A 14,902-nucleotide genomic window follows, 5' to 3' on the forward strand; every position below is an offset into this window, starting at 1 on the left:
AACAATGTTTAAATCCCAGGCCCTGAAGATGATCTCAATAAAGATCGAAACGTTGGCACGAAAAAGAAAATGTTTTTGTGAAATCTACGTCACACCAGACCACATCTCACGATTTCCGAATAATCATCGACTAACGGTCATTAATCACCACACAAAATTAAAATAAGATTGGTATTAGTTGTCAATTGAATAATTAAACTGTTCATAACATCTGTTCAAAACATGCATAGAAATCAAACCAGTACATGAGAAAACGATGACGTCACTGTTGCAAATTATAGCCTCCCAAGTTTTCCATCCAGGTAGGTTTTAGTGCTGTTTTCACCGTAGCCTCCCGGCTTATAGCGTTTTTAAGGCAAGTTACCGTGCCATGCTCCAGCTCAGGCGCTCGTTTTACAGCCTGTGCCGAAAGGAGTTGCGCTTCACGCTGCAATCCGGCTGGCTGGCGACCGGGCCGCAGAAGCAACAGATCCGCCTCCGAACCAAGAAAGCCGCTTCAAATTTGTCGGCCCTCTTCACCCCGGTTCCAGTGAAGCCCAACCAGGATGATGAGGGCATCGGGAAAGAACTTGCAGGCACCATACCAAAGGCAGAGCTTATCAAATTGCTCAACAAATTCTACCAAATGTCAGAACTCAAACAGTTATCCGTGGAAAACGGGCTTGATAGTAAGTTTTTCTTTATTTCAAATAACATGTTCTTAAGTTATGTTAAAAATGTCAAAAATTACTCTCTATCAGTAACTGCAGATAAGTAATATGCACCCTCTGTGCAAAACTGGATAAGTCAAAGTTTGGCAAAATGGGATAAGATTTTACAGAATGTCTTCAGGCCTGACAGACTCTACAAATGATTCAAGTCAAGGAGTAAATAATTTCCTTTTAAATGCTATGTGACTTTTTAGACACATCAAAAAGTAACAATAACATTTCGAAAATTATATTTGTCATTTCGTAAACTCAGTTATCTCATGTATAGTAAAACCAAGGCTGAGTGGCGTCCAACTCGTATTTCCCACTCCAGCAGTTCTAGGTTCGAATTCTGACTGAACCTATGGCTTTTAAATTGATAACAGTATAAAAAATTAGTACATTTATGTTTAGTGGTCTAATTGACCAAATAACTTCTTTCAATTAACTAATTAATCTTTATGTAAGGTCTTGGTTGGGATGAAGAAGTCAGTGTCACAAGCGGGATTCAAACCCACGAGTTCGGCTAGATACGCCGCTGCTCTAACCACTTGAGCATCGAATGTAGCTCATTTACTAACTTTTTCATCTCAACCGAGACCTTATGTAAATAGAATAATTAATTGAAAGAAGTAAAACCTTTTATTTTTTTTAATTGATGTTTTTCCCCCCGAAATCCCTTAATTAAATTTTCCTTCAGTAAAAAACATAATAATTTCTAATAAATGTTAATGCAATTTATAATAAAAATAAAATAAATTGTTTGACATGTGAAGACAATAAAAAAGTTACCAAAGTTAAAGTTGTATTGTAACAAATCTTACAGTTCTGAATCTACATACTCACCCCACCTTCATCATTTCTATAAACTTACAGTTGTCTAAACTTAAAAATAAATTAATGGTGTGTGTTTTACTTATCCAATTTTCCCCTGAGTTCAGAAATCACTAGGGACTACAATGAAATTTTATCCTACAAAATTTGTTTCCTCACCTCTCCACGATGATGATGACTGATGTGCTCATCCGATGAAGACACAGACCCCTTCCCTCATTCTTAACTCCTCATCTTTGGATAGGTGCCCGCCCAGTTTCACTAATTTTTACATCATCATTTACCTCTATATCTATCTTAAATACTTTATGCCTTCAAATGTCAAATGGGTCAGAAAAAATTTGAGATTTCCTTCTGTGGTGTTTGAGTGATGTACCTTCAGTTTGATCCTTACTTATCTTGGTCTACTTGCTCTCGCTGGTATGGACTTTCAGCATTTTGCGATCTTACGTATAATCTTGTCAAGTCTCTTTTCTAAGGGTTGCATTTGTCGGCATTTCCTTTGTTTGTCAGTGCCTTTGGCATCTTGGACATTATCCCTTTCATTTTCATCACCCCATAGACCCCCATGGAGAAATCTCAAATTATTAAACAACCGGTCACTAAAAAACACAAATATTTATTTTACTATACATATATATTTTGTAAAGTATTTCCTAGTCTCAGGTGCACTTGATCATACCAGTTACTGTATCTGAGGCTAAAGTCATAAAATCAATCTAAACAAGCTATAATACAAATATTGTATAGAAAATTTTATTAGCATTTTTAACAGATAAAAATCTTTCAAAAACACTGGCACCGTGGGGGTTCATATAATCTCATAGTCTAAATACCCTCATAAAAATAAATAAATAAAAATCATAAATGGAAATTTTCAGGTTATCTACAACACCAGGCATACCTCAGTTTTAGACGTTTTTGCCTCGATTCAGACTGCCTCCCTGCTGATCTGCACATTACGATTTGCGATATCATGAACAATGTGTCGCACGTCTCGAACTTACTCCCTTACTATCTGAGGCATGCGAGGCAGATGTTTCCACACCTCGAGTGCATGGACGATTTGAAAAGGATAAGCGACCTCACAACGCCGCCCTCCTGGTGAGTCCCATAGATAAGTTAAGAATTGCTAAAACATTGACAATTTCATAGTGACATATTGTCGAAGGTACCCGAATGCTAGAAGCATGCAGAGACGTTTTATCATCCATGCCGGTCCAACAAACAGTGGAAAGACATACCACGCTCTCGAAAGGTTCCTAAACGCTAAATCCGGTGTTTACTGTGGCCCTCTGAAATTATTAGCCACTGAAGTTTACAAAAAATCAAATGAGAGAGTAAGTATTTAAAATAATTTAGGTTCTTTTTCTACATTGTAGAACCTGAAATATATAATTTAGCCATATATAATTGCCTAAAATTAGATAATTAGCTACAACTACCTAACACTTATTTTGAATCTATCAGTTGAAGATTTTTTAGAACTAATTGTCAAAATATATAAAAGTTAAATACTTTTAAGCACAAATATGTATGCATTTTTTAGGGCACTCCTTGTGATCTTGTGACAGGTGAGGAGAGAAAGTTTGCACTTAATGAAAACCACCCAGCAAGCCATGTTTCTTGCACTGTTGAAATGACGTCAGTTAATACTCCTTGTAAGTAATGAAAAAAAACCACATTCTTAATGAAAAAGCATAATTTTTTTTTGTTTTTTTTTTTGTTTAGATGAAGTGGCTGTGATAGATGAAATTCAGCTGTTAAAAGACCCTGGAAGAGGCTGGGCATGGACAAGAGCCTTGCTAGGAGTTATGGCTGAAGAAATCCACCTCTGCGGAGAGGAGGCATCTATTGATTTGATATCAGCACTTGCTCTTACCTGTAATGAAAACGTCGAAGTAGGTTAAACTAGTTTTTATTCGGAACATCATTTGCATATGTAGTCATTAGATTTGCAGATATAAAAGACTGACAGATCTTACAATCGAACATGCAGCATTGGTTTCATTGGATAATGTTCAGCCAGGAGACTGTATAGTTTGTTTTAATAAAAATGACATTTACAAGGTAAAAATTGTAGATTATTATTTTCAAGGAAAAAATATAATAAGATTTTATTTTAGGTAAGTCGAGAATTAGAGACAAAAGGGAAAGAAATCGCTGTTATATACGGAGGCCTCCCTCCTGGTACTAAATTAGCCCAAGCCCAAAAATTCAATGATCCAGATAGTACTTGTAAAATCCTTGTAGCCACAGACGCTATTGGAATGGGACTCAATTTGTAAGTTTTTTGTTTGTTTTTTTAATAGAATCCTAAATGAAATTGATTGAAGAATTTGTTCCCAGGAGTATAAGGCGGGTTATATTTTATTCCCTTGTTAAACCGATCATGAATGAAAAGGGCGAGAAGGAACTCGACGTCATCACAATATCTCAGGCGTTACAAATTGCAGGCAGAGCTGGAAGATATGGCACTAAATTTGAAAAGGTCATTATTCATTTTTTCTAATATTTTTCTTCAATAAGGAAATTCAATTTTAGGGTTTTGTTACAACGTTCAAATCTGAAGATTTACCAGTTTTACAAAACTTGCTGTCCCAGTCACCCGAACTCATTGAAAAAGCGGGCCTCCACCCAACAGCAGAGCAAATAGAAATGTATGCGTACCACTTGCCTAATTCGTCGCTTTCAAATCTCATGGTAAGTACGATTTTTTTCATTTTTTTAATTTAATTATTTATTTTCAATATTATGGTAGAATTTAGTTTAAACAAATTCGTTGCAATCTAGTTCAAGTTGTTTAAATTAGACATAATTACAATGTTTGAATGGTACATGACATTTTTAATCATTTATTAGCATTTTTTTTTCTGGCCAGCTGGGTACCATGACCATTGCCGGCTCCTCAAAATCAATTGGGTATGACACTTGGGATTGCACTGGAAGCTAAAATCCTGCTTAACAGGTGGCCTCTCTATCAGCTGCTATCGCACCAGAATCAGGAGTACCACAAGGATATATTTTAGGACCCATCCTCTACACAGTATACACCACAGACATTTTTACCCTAATTTCCTTTCCAAATAGACCTTGAAGTAGCAAAAAATAATAAAAGTTAATAATTATCCTGTCACACACCCTCATGTCAGAAATCTTTTCATCCAGCACCCGTCCAAGCGATCCTCCCCGAAGACTGAAGCATCACAGGCCTCACAACTCAATTTTGACACACAAGTGTACTTCATTTTAATTCATTAAATTCACTAATTTCGTGGTCCGCTTGACCAATTAATTAATTGTAATGTCAAGCGGACCACGAAATTAGTGAATTTAATGAATTAAAATGAAGTACACTTCACTAAAGCTCTCCCTGGCCATTTCATTTGTCGTCGAAAATCCAATCCGATTACATGACATTTGAAAAATGGCAAAAAGAAGGGAAAACTCATAAGGTGGGGTTGAGATAGGAAGTTGATGTCCGAGTGGATCGAGGTCACGATAGCTCAAGTGGTATAGCAGCGGCGTATCTAGCCGAAGATCGTGGGTTCGAATCCTGCTCGTGCCATTAACTTTTTTTCATCTCAACTAAAAACCTTAATTAATTATAATGTATTAATTGGTCAAGCGGACCACGAAATTAGTGAATTTAATTAATAAATAAGAATGGCTACTAACGAGTAGTTCCTCCTTTCCTTATTAGTATTGTTTTCCATCATTGTTTTGGTTTATCTTCTAATGTTATTAGATTTACTTAGGTACAGCAATTAGAACAGGTGTATAAGTATTTTTATCAATTCCGCCTTCGCAGCTAGGTTCCAGGAGCTTTCAACTGCTAGATCATTACAGTCCCAAACACATGCAATTTTTAAAGCAAGTAGGGTGATGGAATACTCTATAATCCTTCTATGCATATATCATGTATCTAAATGAGGTTCAATGGGGTACTCAGTATTCCACAGTTGTTCTCACACTACACATTCACGCTAATAAATACATTCAATTTCAATTAACAGTCCTGTTTCCTCCAAAAATTGGATCCAAATACTCGCAGATCATTTATTTTGTGTAAATTATGGTGTTAGGGTTATTATAGAAAATAATCAATTTTATTATGTTTGTAATTTAATACAAATCAAGAAATATACACCTTGTATAAATATACACAAAGAATAATTACTGTTCAATAAGCGTAGGCAATTAATTTCATTATCTTAAGGTATATATTAACATATTTACAAAATTTCTTTTGTTGAGGTGGATTATCAATTTACAAACATAAAATTAATCTGACTTCACGTTTATTTTAATTTTTAAAAATACTTTGGTCCACCTTTCTTTAATGTACATAGGAAAAATACATTTCTTTATCATTTAGTCAAGAATTGATTGAACAAGGCTAGAGACTTGTTTTTTAAATTCTCTCATTTGTTTATTATCCATCGGTTCAATCTCTGGCAGTAAACTTAACAGGAAATCTTTGAGTCCATCGTCAGATAGATTTCTAAATACTTTTGACTCTACCTCCTCTTGCAGACCGGTTTCTGGGCTTTCAAACACCAACTCTTGTGAATTTAGACTTTCTGTCTTTATGATTTTTAACTCATTGAGGCTGTCTCGGTCTGAGTCTTGGTCCTCGGACTTTTCGTCACTTGAACCGACAGTATTCGCTTTTAAACTATAGTCGTAGGCGTTTTTGAGGAATGATAGCTTCTCGTAGTGTTGCCAGGTACTCGCCTTCCCAGTCTTCCTATGCTGGAGCAGCTCCTTCCTGTACAGATCCCTTAATTTCCTCCATTGGATTTCGATTTTACGACCTATTCGTTAAATGGTTCCAGTTGTTAGTTGGGGGGGTTTCCATTTTACCAAAACTCAACAGACTCACTTGACGTGTTGAATATCTTGGAGATATCGTCCCACGCTTTGAGCAGGACCATTTTGTTGTTGTACCTCTCGTGGTTAAAGTCCCAAAGCTCGCGTCTTTTCCGCACTTCCATTATCAGCGATCTTTGTAAGATAATCCTAGGGATCTTCCGCTTGCTCATATTTTAAGTTAAGGTGAAAGTGCAATTATTCAATGGTACGCCAAAGAGCGTTGAAAGATATACATTTGGATACTAATTAATAACTAGTGAGTACAGGGAAGTTGGGAAGGTTGCGGAGTTGGAGGTACTCATTGGAAGGTACCTGTTGTTTACATGTTGTCATGAACCTTACCCTACCGGGGACAAATATAAGTTTAAAAAACCTGAAAAATCATTTTTTTTATTCATTAGCCTACAATACTAGAGAAGTTTTAACATGCATTTACAATTTTTAAAAAAAGATAAATGGAAAAAACTGATTACTTCAACAAACGCCACTTAATACCACCAAACAAGCACAATTAATCTATGAAGTTGTTATTATCATACTATAATTTTTTTATTTATATAGGATCAATTCTGCCAATATATTTGTATTTTACATGTTATAAAACCAATTAAATATTTTTAGACCATATTTGAAGGAATTTGCACAGTAGATGACTCGCTTTATTTCATGTGCAACACCGAAGACTTCAAATATCTTGCAGAGATGATCCAGCATGTACCTTTGCCGCTCAGGAGTCGGTATTTATTCTGCTGTGCACCGATAAACAGAAAAATGCCTTTTGTTTGTTCACTGTTCCTTAAGGTAAGTCCAGATTTGTTTTAACCTTAACCTACTGGTATTTTAAATTTCAAATTATGTTTTAGTTTGCAAGACTGTTTTGTAAAAATGAAGCTGTGACATTCAATTGGCTTTGCAAAGCCGTATACACACCTTTCAGCATTCCAAAATCAATAGGAGAACTTGTTCATTTGGAAGCGGTGTTTGACGTTTTAGACCTTTATTTATGGCTCAGGTTGATTAATGTTTATTTGTTAAACCGGTATTTTTATTTTTATTGCTATTATTTTTGTTTACAGTATTAGATTTCCTGATTTATTCCCGGCTGTACATCAAGTGAGAGCTCTTCAAAGTGAGTTAGATGAAATTATACAACAAGGAGTAACACAAATTACAAGGCTGTTAGAAGCTTCTGATGTTATTGTCAAAGGTATTCTGTTTAAACAAACAATAAATGTAAAAACAAACTTGGCTCAAACTTTGAAAATTTTACACGTTTTTCATATTAACAGATGAATCATCCGAAGATGAGTATTGCCAAGATTCAAATTACAAACAGCACCAACCAACGAACAAGCCATTTTCTAGTAAAGGAAAACTTACAGATAAGCTCATGCACGAGGGATTGATTACACCGAACATGCTTTATCAACTGCAAAAAGAATGGGCAATGGTGATTTCATATGGTGTATAATATGCTTCTATTTTTTTGCTTAATACTTATGAAAAATTATACGTGTTTCACAGCAATCAAGATCTGAAAATAGCATAAGCTCTAAAATGCGACGGAAGCGGAAACCAAGGCACTAAAATCTTAGAGTATTTAAAAAACAAAAACAAGATGTATATAAATAAATTTGTATTTAGCTTCTTGTATTTTTACATATTTTTTCCTTTATATCCTTCCAAAGATATTAAAGAGTATCACCATTCCAAAGTTGTGTTAATTGTAACATTTGTTAGGAGAATACAAAATAAATAGGGAATGTTTATAATAATTAAAAATAATTTTATTTTTATTTAGTAGAATAATCATATGCTTTTAAGATAGACCATTTACTTTCACTCCTTGGCCTTTAAATCAAGAAGCATTCTGAAAAGTTAAAAAACATTCTAAATAAAGATAATCACAATCGTTTTATAACCATTTGAAAAATAAAATCTGTACCAAATGTAGTGGACAGCAAAGGGAGAAATAATTTTTACTCGGCGCCCTCAGTTCCAACCACTGAGTCTGGTTGGGAACGTACATTTCAGGTGGCATTCTCGTCGGAGAACTTTCACTTTCACCTAGAAAATTATAATTTTATCGACAGAATTTTTTTGTGTAAAAGACAAACCTTGGTATTTTCTTATTGTCTTGTCTACCATTGGCACTCTATGCCCAGGCTGGGAAAGTAGGAGTCTCCCCACACCTTCACACCTCCTCAACATTTCTGTGCAGAGCAAGTTAGGAGTCGCTTTGACACGCTCCATTAGCCATGTAGGTACGGCACCGAAATCAGCCAAAAGTTGTAAAGCACCCCATTCTCTACAAAAAGAAATATTGACGAAAATTACATTTTTGTCAGTTGATTTTTTTTTTTTTTTTTTTAATGTAGGGATCTTACGAAAATCTTATCTTGTATTTATAAATATGATCTAGCCAGGCTTCACACATAATGTCAAGGACGAGACAAGATACTCTCTGTTGTACTAAATCATCTAGCTCGGTTGTTGCATGTATTACAGGTTTTAACACCACTTCTGTAAATTTTTGAAGGCAATTATTTTTGTTTTTGTGCAATAGTGATATTTTAATAAAATTACCAAGATAATCCTCAACATAAGTGCTTGCATATTGCGGTATTTCGTCAAAATTTTGTTTCCAATATTTTGGATCTGGAAACATTAACTTAAGATTCGCGAGGCTGAATATGCGGCACACATTTGCAAGGACGTCGACACTGCCATTAGGAACCTCCTGCGAGTAACTTTTAAGTTTCATAAAGTTTTTATAAAGTTGTACCCATACTTACCTGAAGCTTCTTGAAATTCTCCTGCACTTCTGATACCAGCTTTGCCCTCATTTTTCCACATACCATAACATGGACACTGCATTCTGGGCCCAATAGGTCATTTTGGTTTGAAAACTAAATAAATACAATTAATTAAGGTTTTTAGTTGAGATAAAAAAGTCAATGGCACGAGCGGGATTCGAACCCACGATCTTCGGCTTGATACGCCGCTGCTCTACCACTTGAGCTATCGTGACCTCGATCCACTCAGACACCAACTTTCCATCTTAACTGCACCTTTTGAAATTTCCCTCCTTAATTGTAATATATTATTAATTGGTCAAGCGGACCACGAAATTAGTGAATTTAATGATTTGAAAGAAGTATGCTTCATTAAAGCTCTCTGTGGCCATTTCATTTGTCGTCGAGAATCTAATCCAATTACACGGCATTTGAAAAATGGCAAAAAGGAGGGAAATTTCAAAAGGAGCGGGTTGAGATGGGAAGTCGGTGTCCGAGTGGATCGAGGTCACGACAGCTCAAGTGGTAGAACAGCGGCGTATCAAGCCAAAGATCGTGGGTTCAAATCCATCTCGTGCCATTGACTTTTTATCTCAACTAAAAACCTTAATTAATTGTAATATATTAATTGGTCAAGCGGACCATGAAATTAGTGAATTTACTATAAATAATGTCTTAAATACATTTAAATCATTTGAAAATAAATAAATTATTACGTGTCGCTTTGTAAGTGCAGATAAGCAAGACAAGACATCGACTTGCGTAACTCGGAAAAATTGATCCATGTTCCACATGTTTGACAATTGCCGTGCTTTACCCTCTGCCCACAACCTCACAGTGTGAATCTTTTGACAAACAAAATAACATCAAAATTTTGTAATTTAAATTAATTTAATTAAAGTAATTTAAATTTAATTTAATTTAAATAAAAAAACTAACAATACCGAGTGGTCTAAACGATGTAGAATTGGTATTTGTTCAGTTAGGGGCAATTCTTCAAGAGCTGCCACTGTCCAATTGGAGCCTTCACAACTGTTTGATAGAGAAACTAACTCAGAGAACATTTCCTTGAATAATAGTCCAGCCCTTGTTCCCTAAAAAATGAAAATTGGTTAAAACTGAAAAAAAAAATTATAATTGAGACATACATGCATGTAATTATCGACAATATAGGTGCTGTTTTGATAGCCTGCTGCAACAAGGGCTTTTCTAAAAAGAAAATCCCACGTAACTGTCGTGATGTGTACACAAAGTCCATCTATAAGACTCTGAAGCGCTGGTTTTAAGATTTGAGGAAAACTGACATTGACTGTAAAACGTTTTAACCAAGATGACCATCTGCTACACGTCTCTCCATAAAATCCAATCCCTTTCCAGATAAGACTGTACTCAGCATAAGTCCCTACATTGCCCCATAAGACTTCTTGATAATAACCAACTACTTTCTGTTTAAACCTGTTGCTCATTTTAAACTCCCCTGAAAATATCTGGTTCATTTACATATCCATATTTCTTAAAATAAAGTTGAAATAATTTAATTCGTTATTTTTATGTTTGGAAAAAACCAGAAAGGTATCGTACCTGAAGATCTGGATTCTTTTGTGGCAAAAGGACCAAGCCTATCAGGGGCTTCCCTTGCAATAGTGTCAAAAAGTCGCTTCAGTTTGTGACACTCCATCGCAATAAGGCTTTCCAGCATGGAGACCTCTGACACTATGTACTGTGGATGTTCGGTTCCTGGTGTCGTAACAGTCCCCATGTGAGCCGGTGACATGTTTTCTGTCAAAGCCCTGCAAAAATTACTTTGCTACATCCTTTAACAGACAGTAATCATATCCTCATACCTATACACTTCCATACTCGAGTCATCAGATGCAGGATAATCATCGTCATTACCTCTATCAGTTTCTGCCTTTATATTCATCAGTATGTAGACTAGCTGCTGACCACATACTTCTGCTCTCAATTGAGCTATTATCTAAATAAATAAAATATATTTAAACAATGAAAGAGTAATATTTATTATTAATAATAGCACTTACTTGTAATATCTTGGTTAGAGATAATTTTCTCATCGGTAGTAGCATGGAAGGGCATGTATTTCTTACAATAGAAGTCGTTTTACTCTCAGCTCCAGTTCCAAGAGGGAGTATAGCATCAAAGAAAACAATAAGCCTGTAAAAGTATTGTTGCAAAGTTTAGAAACAAATAAATTTAAAATATTTTGAAACATTTACTTTAGAATATGAACAAGCTCTTCCTCATGTTCTAAAAATTTTCCAAGAGCGATAGTAATGACATGAGTCAAAGTGTACATTATGGTCAACCTCTTATTGTTTATAGTAATCCTCCAATGTTTACATTTATAGTTTGCAACTATTGCTGCTCTGTGATCTCCAGATACTTTTGTGAACAGTTTGCCCGTAATTTCCAAGCTGTCGCACACCTCTTTCAACTCCTGTATAAAAAATACATCATAAAAAAATAAAATAAAATAAAATTTGTCGCTTACCTTCCATGCGTTATCATCTTCGTATAACATATTTGCCAATTTCGTTTCTAAAGTCTCGGCAAGGACATTCAGCTTCTTGCTGTTGTGTATATATTCTTGGATGGCTGTATCTTCTATAGGGAGCCATTGTGATATGCTCATTCTCGTACTAATCGAAACGTTAATTCCATAGGTATATTTCTAATTGTATCACTTGTTTAATCAAAACTAACAGCTTTGAAAGATACTTGGTGTCCTCCATTCCTGACAAAATAATATAAAATGTCTTTAGTTTGCCACGGATTTCTACATTACAGCATGGTTTACAATCATTAAAATTTTCACAACAAATTTATCCAAAAATGTCTCGTTTTAAGTTTTAAAGTTCTGTCTTTTAGTGTATGTTGTCAAAAATGTATATATAAGATATAAAATGCAAGTTAAAAATAATGATTATTTAGAGATTGTATGGGGGGCGTCGGTGGCCACAATGGTTTAGGCGTTGACACGGCACTCATCACTGTAATGTAAAGGTCCTGGGTTCCAATCCAGCAGCCGTGCATTTGAACCCGACATATTTACAAATGGGCTTTTTTTCAAAAACACTAGCACCCCGAGAGAGAGAAAAAGAGATTGTGAGACCAGATCACATCTCACGATCTCTAAATATGCATTAACTATCGGTCACTAAACACCACACATTTATCCATATATTTTATTTAAGAAAATTTTTTAATTATTGTTAATTTATTAAAACAATTGTACCAGTCTACCACATCTCATGATCTCCATATTATTATATGGATAAATTACATCACTACTCGAGGAAAACTTTGGCAATCTCAAAAGATTTCACTTTTATATTAGTATTGAAGAATTTTTCATAAGTATAAAGTATTTTTCATTTTCAAGTATTTGTCAGTTTTTTTAAGTTAGGTTGAATTGTGAATGGAAAAAAAACAATGAATAATAGCATCATTAGTTTTGAACAGTGTCAATTACATGTGATTAACCACAATTTAATATAAGGCAAATATTTTATCTATTTTTGAACAATCCAACATAAATGAAGTATGGCTTTTGTAAGATCAGATAAAATTCAAGATATACTTTATTATTTTCATGTACTGAAAAAACTTTATATATATATTTAAAACACACTAATGGAAAGGTGCAATTCCTTGGCTCCATACAGAGAACGCATAGGAGTGCCACCCGATGCAAGAATTGTTCTTGAGAATGGCAGTCTTGGCCCCATGTTACAATGCTTGGAGAAAACAGGATTGTTTTAGTGTACATAAATGATAATTGTGTTAAGAATGAATGTATTTATTAGCTTGAATGTGTAGGGTGAGAAGGTCAGTTGCAGATTATTGAGTACCCTGGCAATCTGAGGCAAAAAGTCAAACATCTTAATTTTGCGATAATAAAGTTGACAATTTCTATTTATTTATTTATGTTTTTATTATTATTCGGAGATCGTGAGATGCAGTTTGGTGTGATGAAGGTTTTAGAAAAACATTTTCTTTATCGTGCCAACATTTCAATCTTTATTGAGATCATCTTCAGGGCCTGGGATTTATAACCATAGTTTGAATTTTACAAATACATGTAGGATGTGGAAAAAAATTATGAATGTATACAATGCTAGAAAATTTTTAGATTAAAAAAAATTAAATTTATACAATGCTAGAAAATTTTAGATTTAAAAATAGAATGAATTTATACAATGCTAGAAAATCTGAGATTAAAAAAAATTATACAGTGCCAGAAAATTTTAGATTCAATCAAAGTATTCGTAAAACCTACGTTACACCAGACCGCATCTCATGATCTCCGAATAATCATTGACTAACAGTCACTAAACACCACACATATGTGCTTATTTTTTTTTTTTTTCCAATCGAACAAAAAGCATTTTCTCTCAAATCTGTCTGTATTTTTATATATTTTTTGTATAATTTATAATGGATTGAAGGGAAGAGAGGGAGAGTCGGATATCTCGGAGAGAGAAAAACGAAGAGTCGATCAGTCATCATGATTTGCCTTTCTTCCAGATCCTTCATTGGGACAATAAAAAAATAATCAAATTCTTCACAATTCAAAATGATGATGCTTAAAAACCATAAAGGAGTTATCTGCGCCAAAGCCAGACACTCGTCCTCCAAAGCTCACCGAATCCATAACAAACAAAGGTCTATCTAGCCCACTCGTCTCCATTTTTGCGACCAAGAACTGTCAGTTCAAAATCAAACTTCTCACTCATCGCAGGGTAACTGACTCATGACCAACAGCCCAATGTCCACTTAACTACTAACTTACTAACTTCCAACTACTGACTGATCACTGGTCAGCGACTACCCTTTTGGTGGCACCTCCTACCCACTGGCTGCACCATTTTGCATTTCTTTAGTGCAGGGCTTTACCCTTTGGAGGGGATTCTCAAGAGTCCAAAGAAGACACTTTACATATCCTCATTTTAATCATTCAATACAGTCAATGTAATAATTTTTACACAACAAATTATTTATTAGTTACACAACTAATTAGCTATGCAAAAAATATTCTCATGACTTTTTAAATAACCAAATAATAATGAATCCTGTCTGGATTTACCAAAAGTTCTGAATATAAAACAAAGCTACAATTACAATAAAAGGTAATACAATTAAATCTCATTTTTCTGATTAGCAAATCTTTTAAAACAAGTTCCTGAAAAATTTTCCTTCTTTAAAAAAATGATAATAATAATAATCTTCCCTCAACACAGCCATTCTGATAGTGGACCCAGTGGACATTAGACCTCAGAGCCATTAATAGCATTACAAATAATATGTTTTAGGTTTTTTCTTCTTAAAAAAAAATAAATAAATAAATAAAGTAGTCCTCCTATGATTATGTAATTGCATAGATTGGTGGTTATGCTTATAATAAAATTTAAATAATTTCAAATCCACTTGCCTCATTTTTGTTTTTTAACTATTTTTATAAACCAAATAACACAACTCACACAATGTAAAAGAAAACAGACAACAGAGATGTTTCAACATGAAAAGAATGTCTCACTTGAACAACAAAAGTATGACTTGTTTGAATTATGAAACTTTGTTAGTTTAACTTTGTTGAATTGAAGGTTCTCGCTAGATTTTGTTCGACTTTAGTTGATTAACTTAAGTCAAATCGTGAAAACCCGCGCTTAGGAGCATAATTATTTTTAA

At 34.4% G+C, this 14,902-nt stretch overlaps 3 protein-coding genes across 3 annotated transcripts; 1 reads left to right on the forward strand and 2 right to left on the reverse strand.

Annotated features, from left to right (window-relative positions):
- The first annotated feature begins 285 nt into the window (after window positions 1-285).
- On the forward strand, window positions 286-8,057 carry LOC106662574 (ATP-dependent RNA helicase SUV3 homolog, mitochondrial). The gene is made up of 14 exons (XM_014386764.2): window positions 286-668; window positions 2,405-2,627; window positions 2,695-2,863; window positions 3,073-3,184; window positions 3,255-3,424; window positions 3,477-3,593; window positions 3,650-3,807; window positions 3,873-4,014; window positions 4,068-4,226; window positions 7,020-7,199; window positions 7,262-7,410; window positions 7,475-7,605; window positions 7,688-7,848; window positions 7,923-8,057. Exons 1-14 carry the CDS (start codon window positions 371-373, stop codon window positions 7,983-7,985), a joined length of 2,232 nt encoding a protein of 743 aa, XP_014242250.1. The 5' UTR covers window positions 286-370; the 3' UTR covers window positions 7,986-8,057.
- Window positions 5,773-6,721, reverse strand: LOC106662576. Its single transcript, XM_014386766.2, has 2 exons — window positions 6,409-6,721; window positions 5,773-6,340 (listed from the first exon to the last, which is right to left on the reverse strand). Exons 1-2 carry the CDS (start codon window positions 6,566-6,568, stop codon window positions 5,898-5,900), a joined length of 603 nt encoding a protein of 200 aa, XP_014242252.1. The 5' UTR covers window positions 6,569-6,721; the 3' UTR covers window positions 5,773-5,897.
- LOC106662575 lies at window positions 8,020-11,944 on the reverse strand. Its single transcript, XM_014386765.2, has 14 exons — window positions 11,706-11,944; window positions 11,431-11,651; window positions 11,236-11,368; window positions 11,038-11,171; window positions 10,775-10,983; window positions 10,342-10,670; window positions 10,138-10,287; window positions 9,910-10,038; window positions 9,194-9,307; window positions 8,985-9,138; window positions 8,786-8,921; window positions 8,516-8,706; window positions 8,344-8,465; window positions 8,020-8,268 (listed from the first exon to the last, which is right to left on the reverse strand). The coding sequence occupies exons 1-14, from the start codon at window positions 11,844-11,846 to the stop codon at window positions 8,257-8,259; spliced, it is 2,175 nt and encodes a 724-aa protein (XP_014242251.1). The 5' UTR covers window positions 11,847-11,944; the 3' UTR covers window positions 8,020-8,256.
- Window positions 11,945-14,902: the final 2,958 nt, after the last annotated feature.

This window comes from Cimex lectularius, unplaced genomic scaffold (genome assembly GCF_000648675.2).
Source record: "Cimex lectularius strain Harlan isolate CLEC.00 unplaced genomic scaffold, Clec_2.1 scaffold151, whole genome shotgun sequence".
NCBI classification, from domain to species: Eukaryota; Metazoa; Arthropoda; class Insecta; order Hemiptera; family Cimicidae; genus Cimex; species Cimex lectularius.

Bases quoted from the DNA above. Each gene is read 5' to 3' on its own strand.
- LOC106662574 (XM_014386764.2), top strand. From the start codon at position 371: ATGCTCCAGCTCAGGCGCTCGTTTTACAGCCTGTGCCGAAAGGAGTTG. The intron at 3,594-3,649 runs GTAAAAATTGTA...ATTTTATTTTAG, and splicing joins ATAAAAATGACATTTACAAG to GTAAGTCGAGAATTAGAGAC. The intron at 7,606-7,687 runs GTATTCTGTTTA...TCATATTAACAG, and splicing joins TTCTGATGTTATTGTCAAAG to ATGAATCATCCGAAGATGAG.
- LOC106662576 (XM_014386766.2), bottom strand. From the start codon at position 6,568: ATGAGCAAGCGGAAGATCCCTAGGATTATCTTACAAAGATCGCTGATA. The intron at 6,341-6,408 runs GTGAGTCTGTTG...TTTAACGAATAG, and splicing joins CAAGATATTCAACACGTCAA to GTCGTAAAATCGAAATCCAA.
- LOC106662575 (XM_014386765.2), bottom strand. From the start codon at position 11,846: ATGAGCATATCACAATGGCTCCCTATAGAAGATACAGCCATCCAAGAA. The intron at 11,369-11,430 runs GTAAATGTTTCA...ATACTTTTACAG, and splicing joins GAGCTTGTTCATATTCTAAA to GCTTATTGTTTTCTTTGATG. The intron at 10,671-10,774 runs GTACGATACCTT...AGATATTTTCAG, and splicing joins AAAAGAATCCAGATCTTCAG to GGGAGTTTAAAATGAGCAAC.